The sequence below is a fragment of the Syngnathoides biaculeatus genome, chromosome 10 (assembly GCF_019802595.1).
Source record: "Syngnathoides biaculeatus isolate LvHL_M chromosome 10, ASM1980259v1, whole genome shotgun sequence".
NCBI classification, from domain to species: domain Eukaryota; kingdom Metazoa; phylum Chordata; class Actinopteri; order Syngnathiformes; family Syngnathidae; genus Syngnathoides; species Syngnathoides biaculeatus.
In genome coordinates, this window is record NC_084649.1 from 30,295,182 (window position 1) to 30,311,062 (window position 15,881).

At 45.7% G+C, this 15,881-nt stretch overlaps 1 protein-coding gene across 4 annotated transcripts in view; it reads right to left on the bottom strand.

Annotated features, from left to right (window-relative positions):
- si:ch73-267c23.10 (serine incorporator 1) overlaps positions 1-15,881 on the bottom strand; it is a 97,682-nt gene continuing 81,801 nt past the window's right edge. For all 4 annotated transcript variants that reach the window (XM_061831323.1, XM_061831324.1, XM_061831321.1 and 1 more), the window contains exon 10: positions 1-15,772. In XM_061831323.1, the coding sequence (XP_061687307.1) occupies positions 15,637-15,772 (136 nt within the window). In that variant the 3' untranslated portion in view covers positions 1-15,636. The remainder of the gene's footprint in view (positions 15,773-15,881) is intronic.

Sequence of the window (15,881 nt, forward strand, 5' to 3'; positions counted from 1 at the left end):
CCCACCACAAGTGCCTCAATTAGTTCTGGTTACAATGTTCATTTGTCAAAGGACTGTCAAGATAAAAGATCAAACAATAACCGTAGCCAAAACATTACAGTATACATTTATCGCTTCCTAGCCATGATAAGTAGACACGATCTTGCCGTCCTAAACAAACAAACAAACACGTGGTTGGCGTGTGTTCAGTGAAAGGTATCTATTGTCAAGAAGTAGCTCGTACTTGTTGGGTTTGGGAACTAATACTGTAATACCTTGAGATAAACTGAGGAAGCGAATAATTATTTATACATTCTACAAAGACTTTATGGAGAAAGGGAGTAAGTTGAGTTCTAAACAATTTGTAAAAATCAGCTACAAGTCCATCAAGACCGGGCAATTTATTACTTTTAAGTTGATTCATGGCATTTTGTACTTCTTGTGGAGAAATGGGTCTATTGCAGTCATCTCTTTCTACCTCAGGTATTGTTTTAACAACAGGGCCATGTAAATAATGGTCAGCTGCAGATTGGTTAAATTGAGAACTACTGTATACTGTTGTTTTTCCGGGCTATACGTCGCTCCGGAGTACAAGTCGCACCAGCCATAAAATCCATAAAAATGGAGAAAAAAACATATATACCATAATTACTCAAAAATAATGTGCGAATTTTTCCAAAAATATTGTCAAAAAATTAATAGAGCGCATTATACTGATGTATGGATGAAAATCAAAAAATGAAATCACATTGTATAGGTGTATATAGGTACATAGAGTGGTTAAAAAAAGGTATACATATACATTTTGATATGATATTCGATGTCTTCCATCCATCCATCCATCCATCCATTATCTACCGCTTTTCCGGGTCGGGTCGCGGGAGAAGTAGCTTCAGCAGGAGTACCCAGACTTCCCTTTCCCCAGCCAGTTCTTCCAGCTATTCTTGAGGGATCCCAAGCCAGCCAAGAAACATACTCTTTCCAGTGCGTCCTGGGTCATCCTTGAGGTCTTTTTCCGGTGGGACATGCCCGGAACATCTCACCAGGGAGGCGTCCAGGAGGCATCCGAATCAGATGCCCCAGCCACCTCATCTGGCTCCTCTCAATGCGGAGAAATAGCGGCTCGACACTGAGCCCCTCCCGGATGACCGAGCTTCTCACCCTATCTTTAAGGGAGAGCCTGGACACCCTGCGGAGGAAACTCATTTCGGCCGCCTGTATCCAGGATCTTGTTCTTTCGGTCACGACCCATAGTTCATGCCCATAGGTGAGGGTAGGAATGTAGATTGACTGGTAAATTGAGAGCTTCGCCTTTCAACTTAGCTCAATCTTTACCACAATGGACCGATACAAAGTCTGCATCACTGCATACGCTCCACCAATCCGTCTGTTGATCTCCCGCTCCATTCTTCCCTCACTCGTGAACAAGACCCCAAGATATTTGAACTCCTCTACTTGAGGAACGATCTCATCCCCGACCTGGAGACAGCACGTTACCCTTTTCCGACTGAGGACCATAGTCTCGGATCTGGAGGTCCTGATTCTCGTGCCAGCCGCTTCACACTCGCTGCGAATTGCTCCAGTGAGAGCTGGAGATCAAGGCTTGATGAAGCCAACAGAACCACATCATCTGCAAAGAGCAGAGATGCGATGTTGAGGCCACCAAACCAGACACCCTCTATGCCTCGACTGCGCCTAGAAATTCTGTCCATAAAAGTTATGAGCAAAATCGGTGACAAAAGGGCAGCCATGGCGGAGTGCAACTCTCACTGGAAACGAGTCCGACTTATTCCCGGCAATGCGGACCAAACTCTGACAGCGGTCATACAGGGACCGAACAGCTTGTATCAGGGGATTCGGTACCCCATACTCCCGAAGAACCCCCAACAGGACTCCCAGAGGGACACTGTCGAATGCCTTCTCCAAGTCCACCAAACACATGTAGACTGGTTGGGCGAACTCCTATGCACCCTCGAGGATTCTGCCGAGGGTGTAGAGCTGGTCCATTGTTCCACGGCCAGGACAAAAACCACATTGCTTCTCTGAATCCAAGACTTGACTTCCCGATGGACCCTCCTCTCCAGTACCCGTGAATAGACCTTACCAGGGAGGCTGTGGAGTGTGATCCCTCTATAATTCGAACACACCCTCCGGTCACCCTTCTTGAAAAGGGGGACCACCACCCCAGTCTGCCAATCCAGAGGCACTGTCCCCGATGTCCACGTGATGTTGCAGAGGCGTGTCAACCAGGACAGCCCCACAACATCCAGAGCCTTTAGGAACTCCCGGCGAATCTCATCCACTCCCGGGGCACTACCACCAAGTAGCTTTTTAACCACCTCGGTGACCTCAACCCCAGAGATAGAAGGGCCTGCCGCAGAGCACCCAGACTCAGCTTCCTCGTGGGAAGGCATGTTGGTGGAAATGAGGAGGTCTTCGAAGTATTCTCCCCACCTACTTACAACATCCCGAGTTGAGGTCAGCAGCGTCCTGTCTCCACTATACACAGTGTTGAGGATGCACGGCTTCCCCCTCCTGAGACGTCGGATGGTGGACCAGAATTTCCTCGAAGACGTCCTGAAGTTATTCTCCATGGCCTCGCTGAACTCCTCCCACACCCGGGGTTTTGCCTCAACGACCACCGAAACCTGTTGTTCACCACTCAAACCTGGTGAACAACTACAGGAAACGTTTGACCTCTGGAATTGCAAACAAAGGCTACTGTACCAAATATTAACATTGGTTTTCTCAGGTGTTCAAATACTTATTTGCAGCTGTATCACACAAATAAATCATTGAAAAATAATACATTGTGATTTCTGGATTTTCCTTTTTACATTATCTCTCTCACAGTGGACATGCACCTACAATGAAAATTTCAGATCCCTCCATGATTTCGAAGTGGGAGAACTTGCAATATAGCACGGTGTTCAAATACTTTTTTTCTTCACTGTAAGTCGCATTTTTGAGGAAAATTTATTTGATCAAATCCACCACCAAGAACATACGTCATTTAAAATTTAAATGACAAACAATTTAAAATACAAATGAAATTGACGGAACAACAGGCTGAACGGTATCCTTACGTTACATGACAAAACTGAAAACGTGCCTGGTATTTCAACATAACATATGAAGTTATTCCGAAAATTACACCATACATAACATACTAAGAAGTTGACCAAATCCATCCTTGTCACTCCAACTATCCGGTTACTAAAACCCAATGAAATCTTCATCCTCGGTGTCACTACTAAACTAGTCCACCAATTCCAGAGGTAGATGGCCTCTTCTACGTCGTTTACGTTAGACTCATCGTCAATTGCAGCTACAACGAGCCGATTCTAGCCTTTCTGAATCGTTTTGGTTGTCACTGAAAGCCCATACTCTGTTGACCCATCCAATGACTTCCCGGAAAGTTGCATGGCGGATTCACCCGCAAGCTGTCCTTGCCATTGGTCATCCACTGCTCCCACAGCAGGGGTCGGGAACCTAAGGGTCGCAAGCCATACCTGGCTCTTTTGGTGGTTGCATAATGGCTAGCGAAGTCCTCATAACTACATACTGTACATGTGATTTCTGTCGTGCGGGCAATGCAAATGATGCAGAGAAGGGTTATCCTGGTGGGGTTGCCAAGGTCCACAGGCTTTGGGTCGAATGCCGATCGTGTTGGAACAACTATGTAATTATGGAAATGCTTTTGACAAAGGTTGCTCAAAGAAAAAAAATATGAGTACCAGCAAAGTTTTCAACAAGAATGGACAGGCTTTGTGGAGTGGGAGGGTTCTGCTGTGTGTCTACATCCACAAATGGGGAGTATGCCAAAGCATTCGTCCCCTATGTTGCCAATAAACATTTTGCCAACTTCGCATAAAAACAAGATGACCAAACGAAAAAAAGACATGGCTTTGTCGGCAAGAACCGTTCACCATCGCACTATCATGATGGCAAATCAAATTGAATTATGTTCACGATAAAAAGACGGAAGTCTCAACGCCTGCAAGAAGTTTAAAGGGCCACTGACAGGAAGAGTGTGTTTTTTAGTATGCAGCCATCCATCCATTATCTACTGCTTTTCTTGGTCAGGTCGTGGGTAAGTAGCTTCCCAGACTTCCCTTTCCCCAGCCACTTCTCCCAGCTTTTCCGGAGGGATCTCGAAGCGTTCCCAAGCCAGTCAAGAGACAGTCTCTCCAGTGTGTCCTGGGTCGTCCTCGGGGTCTCTTTCTGGTGGGACATGCCCGGAACACCTCACCAAGGAGGCGTCCGGGAGGCATCCGAATCAGATGCTGCAGCCACCTCATCTGGCTCTCGTCAATGCGGAGGAGGAGCGGGTCGACACTTAGCCCCTCCCGGATGTCCTGGCTTCTCATCCTATCTCTGAGGGAGAGCCCTGACACCCTGTGGAGGAAACTCATTTCGGCCCCTTGTTTCCGGATCTTGTTCTTTCGGTCACTACTCACAGTTCATGCCCATAGGTGAGGGTAGGAACGTAGATCAACTGGTCAACTGAGAGCTTCGCCTTTCGACTTCGCTCCCTCTTTCCCACAACAGACCGATACAATGTCCGCATCACTGCAGACGCTCATGATCACCGACTTATGGCCAGCAATGCAGACCAAACTCTGACAGCGGTCGTACAGGGACCGATCAGCTCATATCAGGGGGTTCAGTACCCCATACTCCTGAAGAATTTCCCACAGGACTTCCCGAGGGACACGGTCGAATGCCTTCTCCAAGTCCACAAAACACATGTAGACTGATTGGGCAAACTCCCATGCACCCTCGAGGATCCTGCCAAGAGTGTAGAGATGGTCCACTGTTCCACAGCCAGGATAAAAGCCACATTGCTCCTCCTGAATCCGAGACTTGACTTCCTGATGGACACTCCTCTCCAGAATCTCATCAACCCTCGGGCCCCTGCCACCAAGGAGCTTTTTAACCACATCGGTGACCTCATCCCCAGAGATAGAAGAGCCCGCTTAAGATCACCCAAACTCAGCTTCCTCAAGGGAAGGCATGTTGGTGGAATGTAGGAGGTGTTCAAAGTACTCTCCCCACCGACTCATAACATCCCGAGTTGAGGTCAGCAGCGCCCCGTCCCCACTCTACTCAGTGTTGACTGTGCACTGCACTGTGACGCCGGATGGTGGACCAGAATTTCGAAGCTGTCCTGAAGTCGTTCTCCATGGCCTCACCAAACTCCTCCCACACCCGGGTTTTTGCCTCACCGAGCACCAAAGTGGCATTCCGCTTGGCCAGCCGATACCTATCAGCTGCCTCGGGAGTCCCACAGGCCAGAAATGCCCGATAGGACTCATTCTTCAGCTTGACAGCATCCATCACTGTTGGTTTCCACCAATGTGTTCGTGGGTTGCCACCACGATAGGTACTGACCACCTTACGGCCACAGCTCCGGTCAGACGCCTCAGCAATGAAGGCACGGAACATCGTCCACTTGGACTCAATGTCCTCCGCCTCTTCCGGAACGTGAGCAAAGTTCTTTCGGAAGTGGGAGTTGAAATTCCTTCTGACAGGGGAATCTGCCAGCCGTTTCCAGCAGACGGCCACAATACGTTAGGGCCTGCCACGTCGGACTGGCATCTACCCCACCATCCGAGCCAACTCACCACCAGGTGGTGATCAGTTGACAGCTCCGTCCCTCCCTTCATCCGAGACATGCGGTTGCAAGTCCAATGACACGACCAGAAAGTTGATCATCGAACTGCGACCTAGGGTGTCCTGGTGCCAAGTAGACACGTGAACACCCTTATGCCTGAACATTGTGTTTGTTATGGACAATCCGTGATGAGGACAGAAGTCCAATAATAGAACCCCACTCGAGTTCTGATCGGGGGGGCCATTCTTCCCCACCACGCCCTTCCAGGTGTCACCGTCATTGCCCATGTGGGCATTGAAGTCCCCCAGCAGAATGATGTAGTCGCCAGAGGGGGCGCTCTCCAGCACTTCCTCTAAGGACTCCAAAACAGTGGTTACTCTGCACTGCTGTTTGGTGTATAAGCACAATCAACAGTCAGGACACTTCCCCCTACCTGCAGGCGGAGGGAGGCTCCCCTCTCATCCACTGGGGTAAACCCCAATGTACAGGCCCCGAGCTGGGGGGGCAATAAGTATACCCACACCTGCTCGGCGTCTCTCCCCTTGGGCAACTCCAGAGTGGAGCAAAGTCCAGCCCCTCTCAAGATGAGTGGTGCCAAAGCCCAAGCGGTGCATAGAGGTGAGTCCAACTATATCTAGTCGGAACTTCTCAACTTCATGTACCAACTCGGGCTCCTTCCCTGGCAAAGAGGTGTACTGACTCATCACGTCTTCATCACCCCCGTTTCCTTTACCAACATGTCCATTGTATCAACCTTTCTCTGAATCATCATGTCAACCAACTCCTGAGCTTTTCCTGTCATAGTCCCAATATTCAAAGTCCCTACACTCAGTTGTAGGCTATGTGCATTCCTCTTCTTCTGCCGACAAATAAGGTTTCCTCCTCTTCTTTGTCTTCAACCCACAGTAGTTGAATTTTCACCGATGCCCTACAAGTTAGAGGTGCTGGGGAGGGCGTTGTTAACCCGGGCCACGACCGATTTGGCATGGAATTCTTCACATGAATGCTCATATTTTGTTGGCACAGTTTTACCCCAGATGCCCGTTCTGATGCAACCCTCTGCATTTATCTGGGCTTGGGACCAGCCTACAGATTGCACTGACTTATGCCCCCATAGAGCTGCATTACCTTTCAGTTATCCATCTTTTGTAAATGTATATATAAAAATCTAACTTGTGGCAGTGCATAGGAAAAAAAAGGACAGGTTGTAAATCCCAAACCCGCCTGTGTGAAGTTTGCATATTCTTCCTGTGCCTGTGTGGGTTTTCTCCAGTTTCCTCCCAAATCCCCAAAACATGCATTCATTGGGGACTATCCAGTAAATTGCCTGTAGGTGTGATTGTGAGTGCGACTGGTTCTTTTTTTCTATGTAGGGCTGCATTCTCCATCACTCCCCCTCAGAACTCCAAAAAGGGTGGGTACTCTGACCTGCTGTTTTGGGTCAAGGTGCAATGTATCAATGAGCGTGTCGGCGCGCTGCGTCCGCCGATCACGGCTTCGGTGCACCGCCTCCGCTGATTACGGCTTCGGCTAGGGTGGCTCATCGCGGTGCTGAGCTGGGGTGACTCATTGCGGCGCCAAGCTAGGCTGCTTTACAGCGTTGTTGTCGTTCGCCGCTGAGTATACTACACACTGTCATACATACTGCCGGGGAGTCTGTTAGTTAGAAGTGAACTGCATGTCATATAAATATAGCAAATCACAGGTTTGGCAGAGCTTCCGTGCCCCATAGTAGGTCGGCGGACGAGCCACCGCAGAAGCCATGCGTGCATGCATCGCTTGGGCTGGGCTCTCTCATGCATACTGTCTGGGAGTCTGTTGTTAGTTAGAAGTGATCCGCATATCATCTAAATATGGCTCGAAACGATAGGGTAATACTGCCCCAGTCACCTCACTCAGTTGTGAGATGTTTCCTTTGTCCAAAACAGCTTCCGTGTCAGAAGGGGCGTCGGAAATATCTGAAAATCTCTGTTGTTCCTCTCCCATTGGAGGTGCCACTATCTTTTTGTCAATGGCGAATATCCCAGTGTGACTTTGCAGGCAATATGCCTACCACTTCAATGTCGAGTGAGACTTCCGCAACTTTTCACATTGATGACACACACTCCGCTCATGTTTATTTTTTCGTATTGACATTGAAGTGAATGTTATATGTAGTTTTCATTACAATATCTATTTTAGAATGTTTATAGATATGTCCGTGGCCCTTTAATGTAATGACGTATGAAGCACAACAAGTTGCATTCATGGTAAGAAGTACTTTTGTCGTCACTGTTTCACAACATTGTAATGTTATTTAAAATAATGTGCAGAATATGATTTTCTCTTCAATGGCATTTTTCTCCAGTCCTTCTCACCTGTTTTAAGTTACAGCTAATGTTGAAATGCTGAATTTTCAGAAGTAGTAGGTACAGATACACGGGGCTCCTATGGTTGTCAGTGTGAAAATAACCAATACGTGACTCGAAAAATGGATGGATGGATTCACATATAAGTCGCTCTGGAGAATAATTCACACCCCCAGCCAAACTATGAAAAAAACTGCGACTTATAGTCCCAAAAATACGGTATACAGGTCTCTATAAAATTTTAAACAGAAGTCTATTTTTTTCTTGTCGTCAGATACAACTACATTTGATTTACAAATGTTAGTGACATGATGTTTTTTTGGGTTAAAGAAGTAATGAAAGTATTGCGTCCCCTCTTCCAAACATTTTGCATGAAATCTGACTAAGGCGCACTTTGCTTTTTGGGAGTATAGCTCATCAAGTTGTACTTGGAAAGATGCTAGTTTTTCTTTTTCATTCTCTGTTAAGGTGAGGATATCCTTTGCAGGATAAGTCTGTAAAAATTGAGAGAATCTTTAATTCTTCTGCTTTTTTCGCTTCAACAGCCTGAGCACCACTCTGTCTGAGAAATTTTGCTATTGCGTGTTTTAGGAGTTCCCAATTCAATTCAAAGTTTTTTTTTTTTTAATGCTTTTAACCAGTAAAATGCAATCGATTCTGTAATTATGATGTGATTTTCATTATTATGTAATGTAGAGCACTTTAGTAACTGGAACGAGTGACGGGTTTTGAATCAGAAGAGGTATTCATCAATATACTTATTGCTTTATGATCAGTTAAAGGTGTTCGGCATCTATACACTGCTATTTTATTGATATCTAAATCTGCCAAAATTAGTCAGTAGTGCAAGACTGCTATGATTGTGATTTTTTGCACCAAGTGAATTGTCAACTATTTGGGTTCTTCATCCTCCATACACAAAATACATTTTTTCCATAAAGTCTCTAAAAATGATGAATGAATGATGAATCTATTTAACTGGAAATCTTTCCAAAGACAAATCCAAAATATTGTTGAAATCCCCACCAAGAATCAAATATGTATTTGTGAATTGAATCAGCCATTATGACAGAATACAATCTATGGTTAACAATGCTTTGGTTTCAGTTCTTGTGTTATAACCATGTATGTCTAAAATTCTATTCCATGAGAGAGCAGTTTGCTGTTTTCCCCATTTTGCTCTCCAGAAGTTGACATTATCCATTGTTGAGTGACATTCTTGGAAAAAACACATCTGGCTTCAATTGTTTTGCAAAAAGAAATAAAGCTTTCCTCTTAGCGTTACTACGTACCCCACTGGCGTTGAGTTGAGTGTACATCAAGTAGAAATGGGAAAGAATTTCACCAACAAAGCTTCAACAATTAGTGTCCTCATTTCCCAAACGTTTATTGAATGTTAAAAGAAAAGGTGATGTAACACTGGGAAAAATGACCCTGTCCCGGCATTTTTGGAACGTGTTGCTGACATAAAATTCTGTTAATGATTATTTGTTATGTTATCAGTTAGTTTATCAGCTTGAATGTTAAACATCTTGTCTTTGTAGTGTATTTAATTAAACATTGTCATGGGTGGAACATGGGAAACAACCCAAATGCAAGACTTGTGACAAATTGTCGTGCGATCAGAGGGTTTTGTTGGCAGACAAAAGCTCGGTACACAAGCGATCAGTTCAAGAGGCAATAGTATCCAAAACATGAGACAAAAGGCAAACTAAAAAACTTAAGCAAGGTCAGATTACCGTGAGTTAAAAACGTTGAACGAGGAATGCAAGAATGTGACATAGAGGTACAATGAAATAGCAACAAATGACATGACACGAGGCATATATGCAAGACAGAATTAACTAACAAGGAACAGGTAGGGAGCCTGCTCACAGGAGCCGGTGTGTGCGAGGCAGAGGGAATGACAGTACCCCCCTCCCTAATCTTTGGCACTGGAAGGCCCTGGAGCCTCAGGATGCGCAGCAGGGAAATCACGAATGAGCGTGAGGTCAACAATAAATCTAGAAAGTACCCAAAACTGCCCTCCCAATCTAACAAATACTGCACCTCCTCACCCTAGAGCGTGAGGACAACAGCCACCGCTCAGAAAAGACTCGACCCCCGTCCACGAACCGGACGGAGGAGGGGGCCAGGGAGGCGGAACCGGGAACCCCAGGCTGGTATAAGCAAGCCGACGTGAACGGCAGGGTGGACCCGCATCGCCCTTGGAAGTTTCATCTTTATGGTGACCAGGTTGACGACCTTAGCGATGGGGAAGGACCAGACCAAACTAGGAGCGAATTTCCAAGACTCCACCTGAAGTTGCAGGTGCCTAGTTGGGAGCTAAACACATTGACCCACATTGTAGTCCGGTGCCAGGGTCTCCTGCAGTGTCTCACTAACGCTAAAGCAGAAGGTACCGCCGACCCTGAAGACATGGCAGGAAAAAAAAGATGGACCTGTGGATGCAGAGGAGAGGGAATTGTGTGAGAACTCAACCCAACCCAGCTTCTGGCTCTAGGTGTGTTTCCTCTGAGGTAAGACGACGGAGCCCGGTTTGCAGGTCCTGGCTCACTCGCTCTGTCTGCCCATTAGTCTCGAGATGGAATCCGTAAGACAAATTGACTGTAGCACCTATGACAGAACAAAATTCTTTCCTAAAAATTGGACACAAATTGGGGCCCTCTGATACTATACGTCTGGGGAAACTCAGAATTCTAAAAGCATGGGCCGTCATATGCTCAAAGTCTGTTTTCCCGAGGGAAGTTAGGGAAACACGATGAAATGTGCCATTTTGGAGAATTGATCTACGACTAAGAACCGTGGTATTACCCTGTGAGGCTGGTAGACCGGTTACGAAGTTTAGTAAGATGTCAGACCAGGGCCGTTGTGGTATGGGTAGGTATTGCAACTCTTCCGACGAATGGTGGCGAGAGTGCTTTTTGGCCACACACACCTGACACATATTGACATAATTCCTCATCTCTTTTAACGTTGGGCCACCAAAAGCGCTGCTCGACAACTGACTGAGTCTGTCTGGGTATAAGCCCGGGTGGCACACTGTCCTTAAGGGCGAGATCATGTAAAGCCTGCCTTCCAGGCACTGCTCGGGGTAGTGAGTATCTTTCAATGACTCTTTGAATAAGGTTTTGATATCCCAGACGAACATAGAAACAAAATAGAGAGAAGATTCTGGTAGTATAGTCTGGGTCGCAGGTGCGTTTTTTTTCCCCTCACAGTGGATTCGTGAGAGGGCATCGGGTTTACCATTCTTTGAGCCCGGGCAGTATGAGAGCACAAAGTTAAATCATGAAAAGAATAACGCCCACCAGGCCTGCATTGCATTAAGTTTCTTACTTTAGCTGTCTTGAGGTACTCCAGGTTTTTATGATCTGTCCAAACTATGAATGGAACCCAAGCACCCTCTAGCCAGTGCCTCCACTGCCAACGCCACCCTGACGGCAAGAAATTTTTGGTCCTTAATATCATAATTTCTCTTACGGATGTAACTTGCCATCTTTGGAGTACTTCTGAAATATTGCACCTATACCTGCATAGAATGCATTTACCTCCACAATGAACTGGAGTTTAGGGTCTGGAAGGGTGAGACTGGGGACGGAGGTAAAGGCCAAGTGGCATTTTCTGAATGCTGCCTGTCATATCTGGTCCCAAACAAATGGTCAGTGTGGTGAGGTGAACTCATGCAACGGCCCGGCTATACTATAAATATTATGATTTTCCGGTAGACATGTAACCCCAGAAACCATTGAACGTCCTAGTGTGATTGAAGGGTAGGCCAATTGGCAGCAGCCTCAGTTTCATTGGGGTCCATATGGCTCTTCCCCTCAGATAGCATAAATCCTAGAAAGTGAACAAAATCCTGGTGGAATTTTTATTTCTCACCGTTAATGTACAAGCCATTCTGCAGCAGCCGCTACAGCACTGTACAGACGTGGACAATATGGCTTTTTTCTTCAGGTGAGAAAATGAAAACATCATCTAACTACACATAGACATACAAATTGAGCATGTCCAGGTGGACATCATTAATAAAGTTTTGAAACACTGCAGGAGCATTGGTTTAGCCAAAAGGGATGAGTAAATACTCATAGTGTCCTGTCGCTGTGTTGAAGGCAGATTTCCATTTGTCCCCCTTCCCTGATCCTGACAAGATGGTAAGCACTCTTCAAGCCCAGCTTTGTGAATATTTTGGACCCTCCAGGAGCTCGAATGCAGTAGAGATGAAAGGCAGGGTGTACCTGTTCTGCACTGTAATGTTGTTGAGGCCCTAATAATCAATACAGGGACACAGGGTCTTATCCTTCTTGCTCACGAAGAAAAACCCGGCACCGGCTGGGGACGAGGAAGAACGTATGAGACCAACAGCCAGCGATTCCGCCACATACTCCCTATTGCCTTGGCGTTCATGTCCTGTAAGAGAAAAAAAGTCTACCCCGCAGAGCTGTGGTGCCCGGCAACAAGTCAATGGCGGAATTGTACAGCCTGTGTGATGGAAGGGAGAGTCTAAGCTTTGCATTTAGAGAACACATGCCTAAAGTCATGGTAACAGAGGAGTTGGTGGCACTTGTTTGAGGGCACTCTCCCAAACGTCAAATGGTGGCCTGTGAAACAGGTCCGGGCGCACTACCGCCCCATGACATAACTGTTCCTGCAGAGGAAACGATGTGCGGGTTATGCAACTTAAGCAATGGGTTCCCCAAAATGAGGTTATGGTTCATGGCATTGCCCAGTGATGGGCTGCCAACCAGTTCAGGGTGGACCCTGCCTCCTCCCCGTTGGAAGCTTTAATAGGCTCCTGCACCCTCGTGAGAATAAGCGGCAAAGAAAATCGATGGATGGACGGATGGATGGGTTCATGGCATCAAAGACTAATTACTAATCAAAAGCTAATTCAGTCAGTGAGAGAGTCTGGGAATGAGATGGTACAGTAAATGTTTGGATGCAGTAGCTGATCTTGCCTAAAAAAGTGCTATCGGTGACAAAGATGCTGCCTGGGCGTTTGACTTCAAATGTTCCGAAATGCATGCGTTGGACAAGAATGGAGTTTAATAAATAAGCATCAGAACTAGACTCAAGGAATGCAGTTATTCGGATCTCTTGGTCTGGCGATAAAAATGTCGCTTGGGGATGAGCATGTGCAAAATCTCTTGGGATAAGGGTTAGACTCACCATTCTGGTGCTCCTATAGGAAGCACCCACAGATTTGGCGTGACAGTTAGCCACAATGTGCCCCTTCTGGATGCAAGAGAAGCACCGACCCTCCTTCAGCCGGCGCCGAGATTCCTCAGGTGAAAGGTGCAACATGCCCAGTTGCATGTGTTCATCCATGGTGACGCTGGCACAGGGTTCATACGCAGCCCTAAAAGTCCCAGGTGATCACTGTGACAGGAACTTAGGTACTGGAACCTTTGATGACCCAATAATTTTTGATGGCACCATTGGGTGAGTCTTTTTTCTTTATTCTTGATTAGCCACGATGGCCCTAAATTTTTCGTGTCGGCCCCTAGGAATGCCTCTAAAAAGCTCTTTTTTTGGGTCAGAGTGAGTGTGAACCCTGTTGGAAAGTAGCTTTCGGCTGATGACCGATTTCTTGTTCCTGTTCGACTTCTAGTCGAAGCTCCTCCTCCTGGCGCACGCTGATGTGTCCTTCCGTCGGTCTCGGTGCAATTCACGATTGATGAGCCGCTTGTCAATTTTGATAGCGCGGGCTATGAGCAAGTCCAACTCAGTGGGGATTTCTCATTTGTTGAGCAGATCCTTTACCTCATGGGATAGTCCGTGAAGAAATGCGTCAAGAAGCGCCCACTCAAGCCCGATGCAAGAATGCGTAACTCTATGGCGTAATCTGACACCCTGCGCTTCCCTTGCTGCAATGTGGATTAGAGAATTTGCAGCCTCTTGCTTGGGCATGCAATACTGGAATATCTGCCTCACCGTTTTCACAAACAAGGTCCAGAAGTGACAGGCAATAGAGTTGCGGGTCCATTCTACAGTGGTCCACGCCTCCGCACAGCCAGTCAAGTGGGAGATGACGAAGGCTATCTTTGCCCACTCGTTGAGGAAAGCTGCAAACTGCAGCTCAAAGTGAAGCTCACAGGCTTGATATTTCCAGAGTCTCCCAAGAACTTATTCTGTCATGAGACCTGTGGCCAAGCAGCAGCAGCAGCAGTAGGTTGTGGTATGGCAGCTGGCTCTCGGGGCGGTGGTGGCAATTTAGCAATGTCGGACGTTGCGGCGGCGACCTCCCTTTCATGCACTATGCTAAGGAGCAACTCAGACTGTCTAATCATCTCATGCTGTTGTTGCAATAGTCCCTGCAGTTGACGATGGAGTGCAGCAAGATGTTTGTTTCTCTGCGTCGTCCCTAGAAGACATTTAGTACTGGGTCAGAGTCTGCTGGGTCCATGTTGTGGCTAGTTCATTCTGTCACAGGCAGAACATGGGAGAGGACCTAAATGCAAGACTTGTGACAAGTTGTAGTGTGATCAGAGGGTTAAATGGGAGGCAAAAGGTCGGTAGGTAGCAGCTCTATTAGCGTCCGTAAGTAGCAGTACAACTGTATATGAAAGACACAATTAACAAACAAGGAATAGGTGGGGAAGGTGCTCACAGGAGCCGCTGTGCGTGAGGCAGAGGGAATGACCACAGCCATGACAAATATAGATTGAACATGATTTGCAAATCACTGGATTCTGTTTTATTTACATTTAACACAAAATCCCAACTGCAATGGAATTGGGTTTGTGTATATCTACTCAACTTTTAAATAAAGCATCACCATTCTTTCATTTAGGCAAATATTTAGGGCATTTTAAGCGTTCAGATTTATTTATTAAAAAGATTTCAAGACCTATTAAACCAAAGCATGTTTTACAAATATTTGGGAAACACAGCATTTGATATTTTTCATTATATATATATATATTTACTTTTTTTTAAAATTTATATTTATGTATTTATATTTTCGTGTTTGAGCAGCCATTTACGAACTAACTGCAGTGACGAAAATAAGTATTTGAACGCCCTGGTATATTGCAAGTTCTTCAACTTAGAAATTATGGAGGGGTCTGAAATTTTCATCGTAGGTGTATGTCCACTGTGAGAGATAATCTTGAAAGAAAAATACAGAAATCACAATGTATGATTTTTTTTTTTAACGATATATTTGTGTGATACGGCTGCAAATACATATTTGAACACCTGAGAAAACCAATGATAATATTTGGTACAGTAGCCTTCTTTGCAATTACAGAGGTCAAATGTTTCCTGTCATTGTTCACCAGATTTGCACACACTGCAGGAGGGATTTTGGGCCACTCCTATATATATATAATATATAGCAGTACTAAAGCAGGGTGTTCAAATACCTATTTTCTTCACTTTAACTAACCAACTAACTAACTTTAACTTTAAAAACATGTTTAAGGCATTGGGGAGACAAAGTAGTAAGCTAGACTGCGGTAAATCTTTTGATAGGATATGACCATGATGAAAGGGCTACAAAATTATGCAAATCCTAAAGTCTCTTGGTATGAACTGAGACCAGCTTTAGTTTCTTTTGACTCTCCAACTTCATTCACATTAAAATTAACAAAATCATCAGTTCGAAGGAACATTCTTTCCGACATGATATCCCCAGTTTTTACAAACTGATACAGGGGTTTTGTGGAGAAATGTCGACTCAAGAAGTCAGTTGAAGTCTCTATTTGTGAGAATCATGGGAGCCACCAAGGTCCAGATGTAGAGGGTCACACACAACCAGCTGCAGGTGATCTTCACCCACACTGTTGGCCATTTGCTGGTGATGGTGTAGTCTGCATTTGGGCTAGGAGAAGGAAAATAAAACATTTTTAATAGGTTTAATATTTTAAGAGCTCTTTTCCAAAATAAGATACAGTGACGAAAATAAGTATTTATTTTCTTCCACTTGGAAA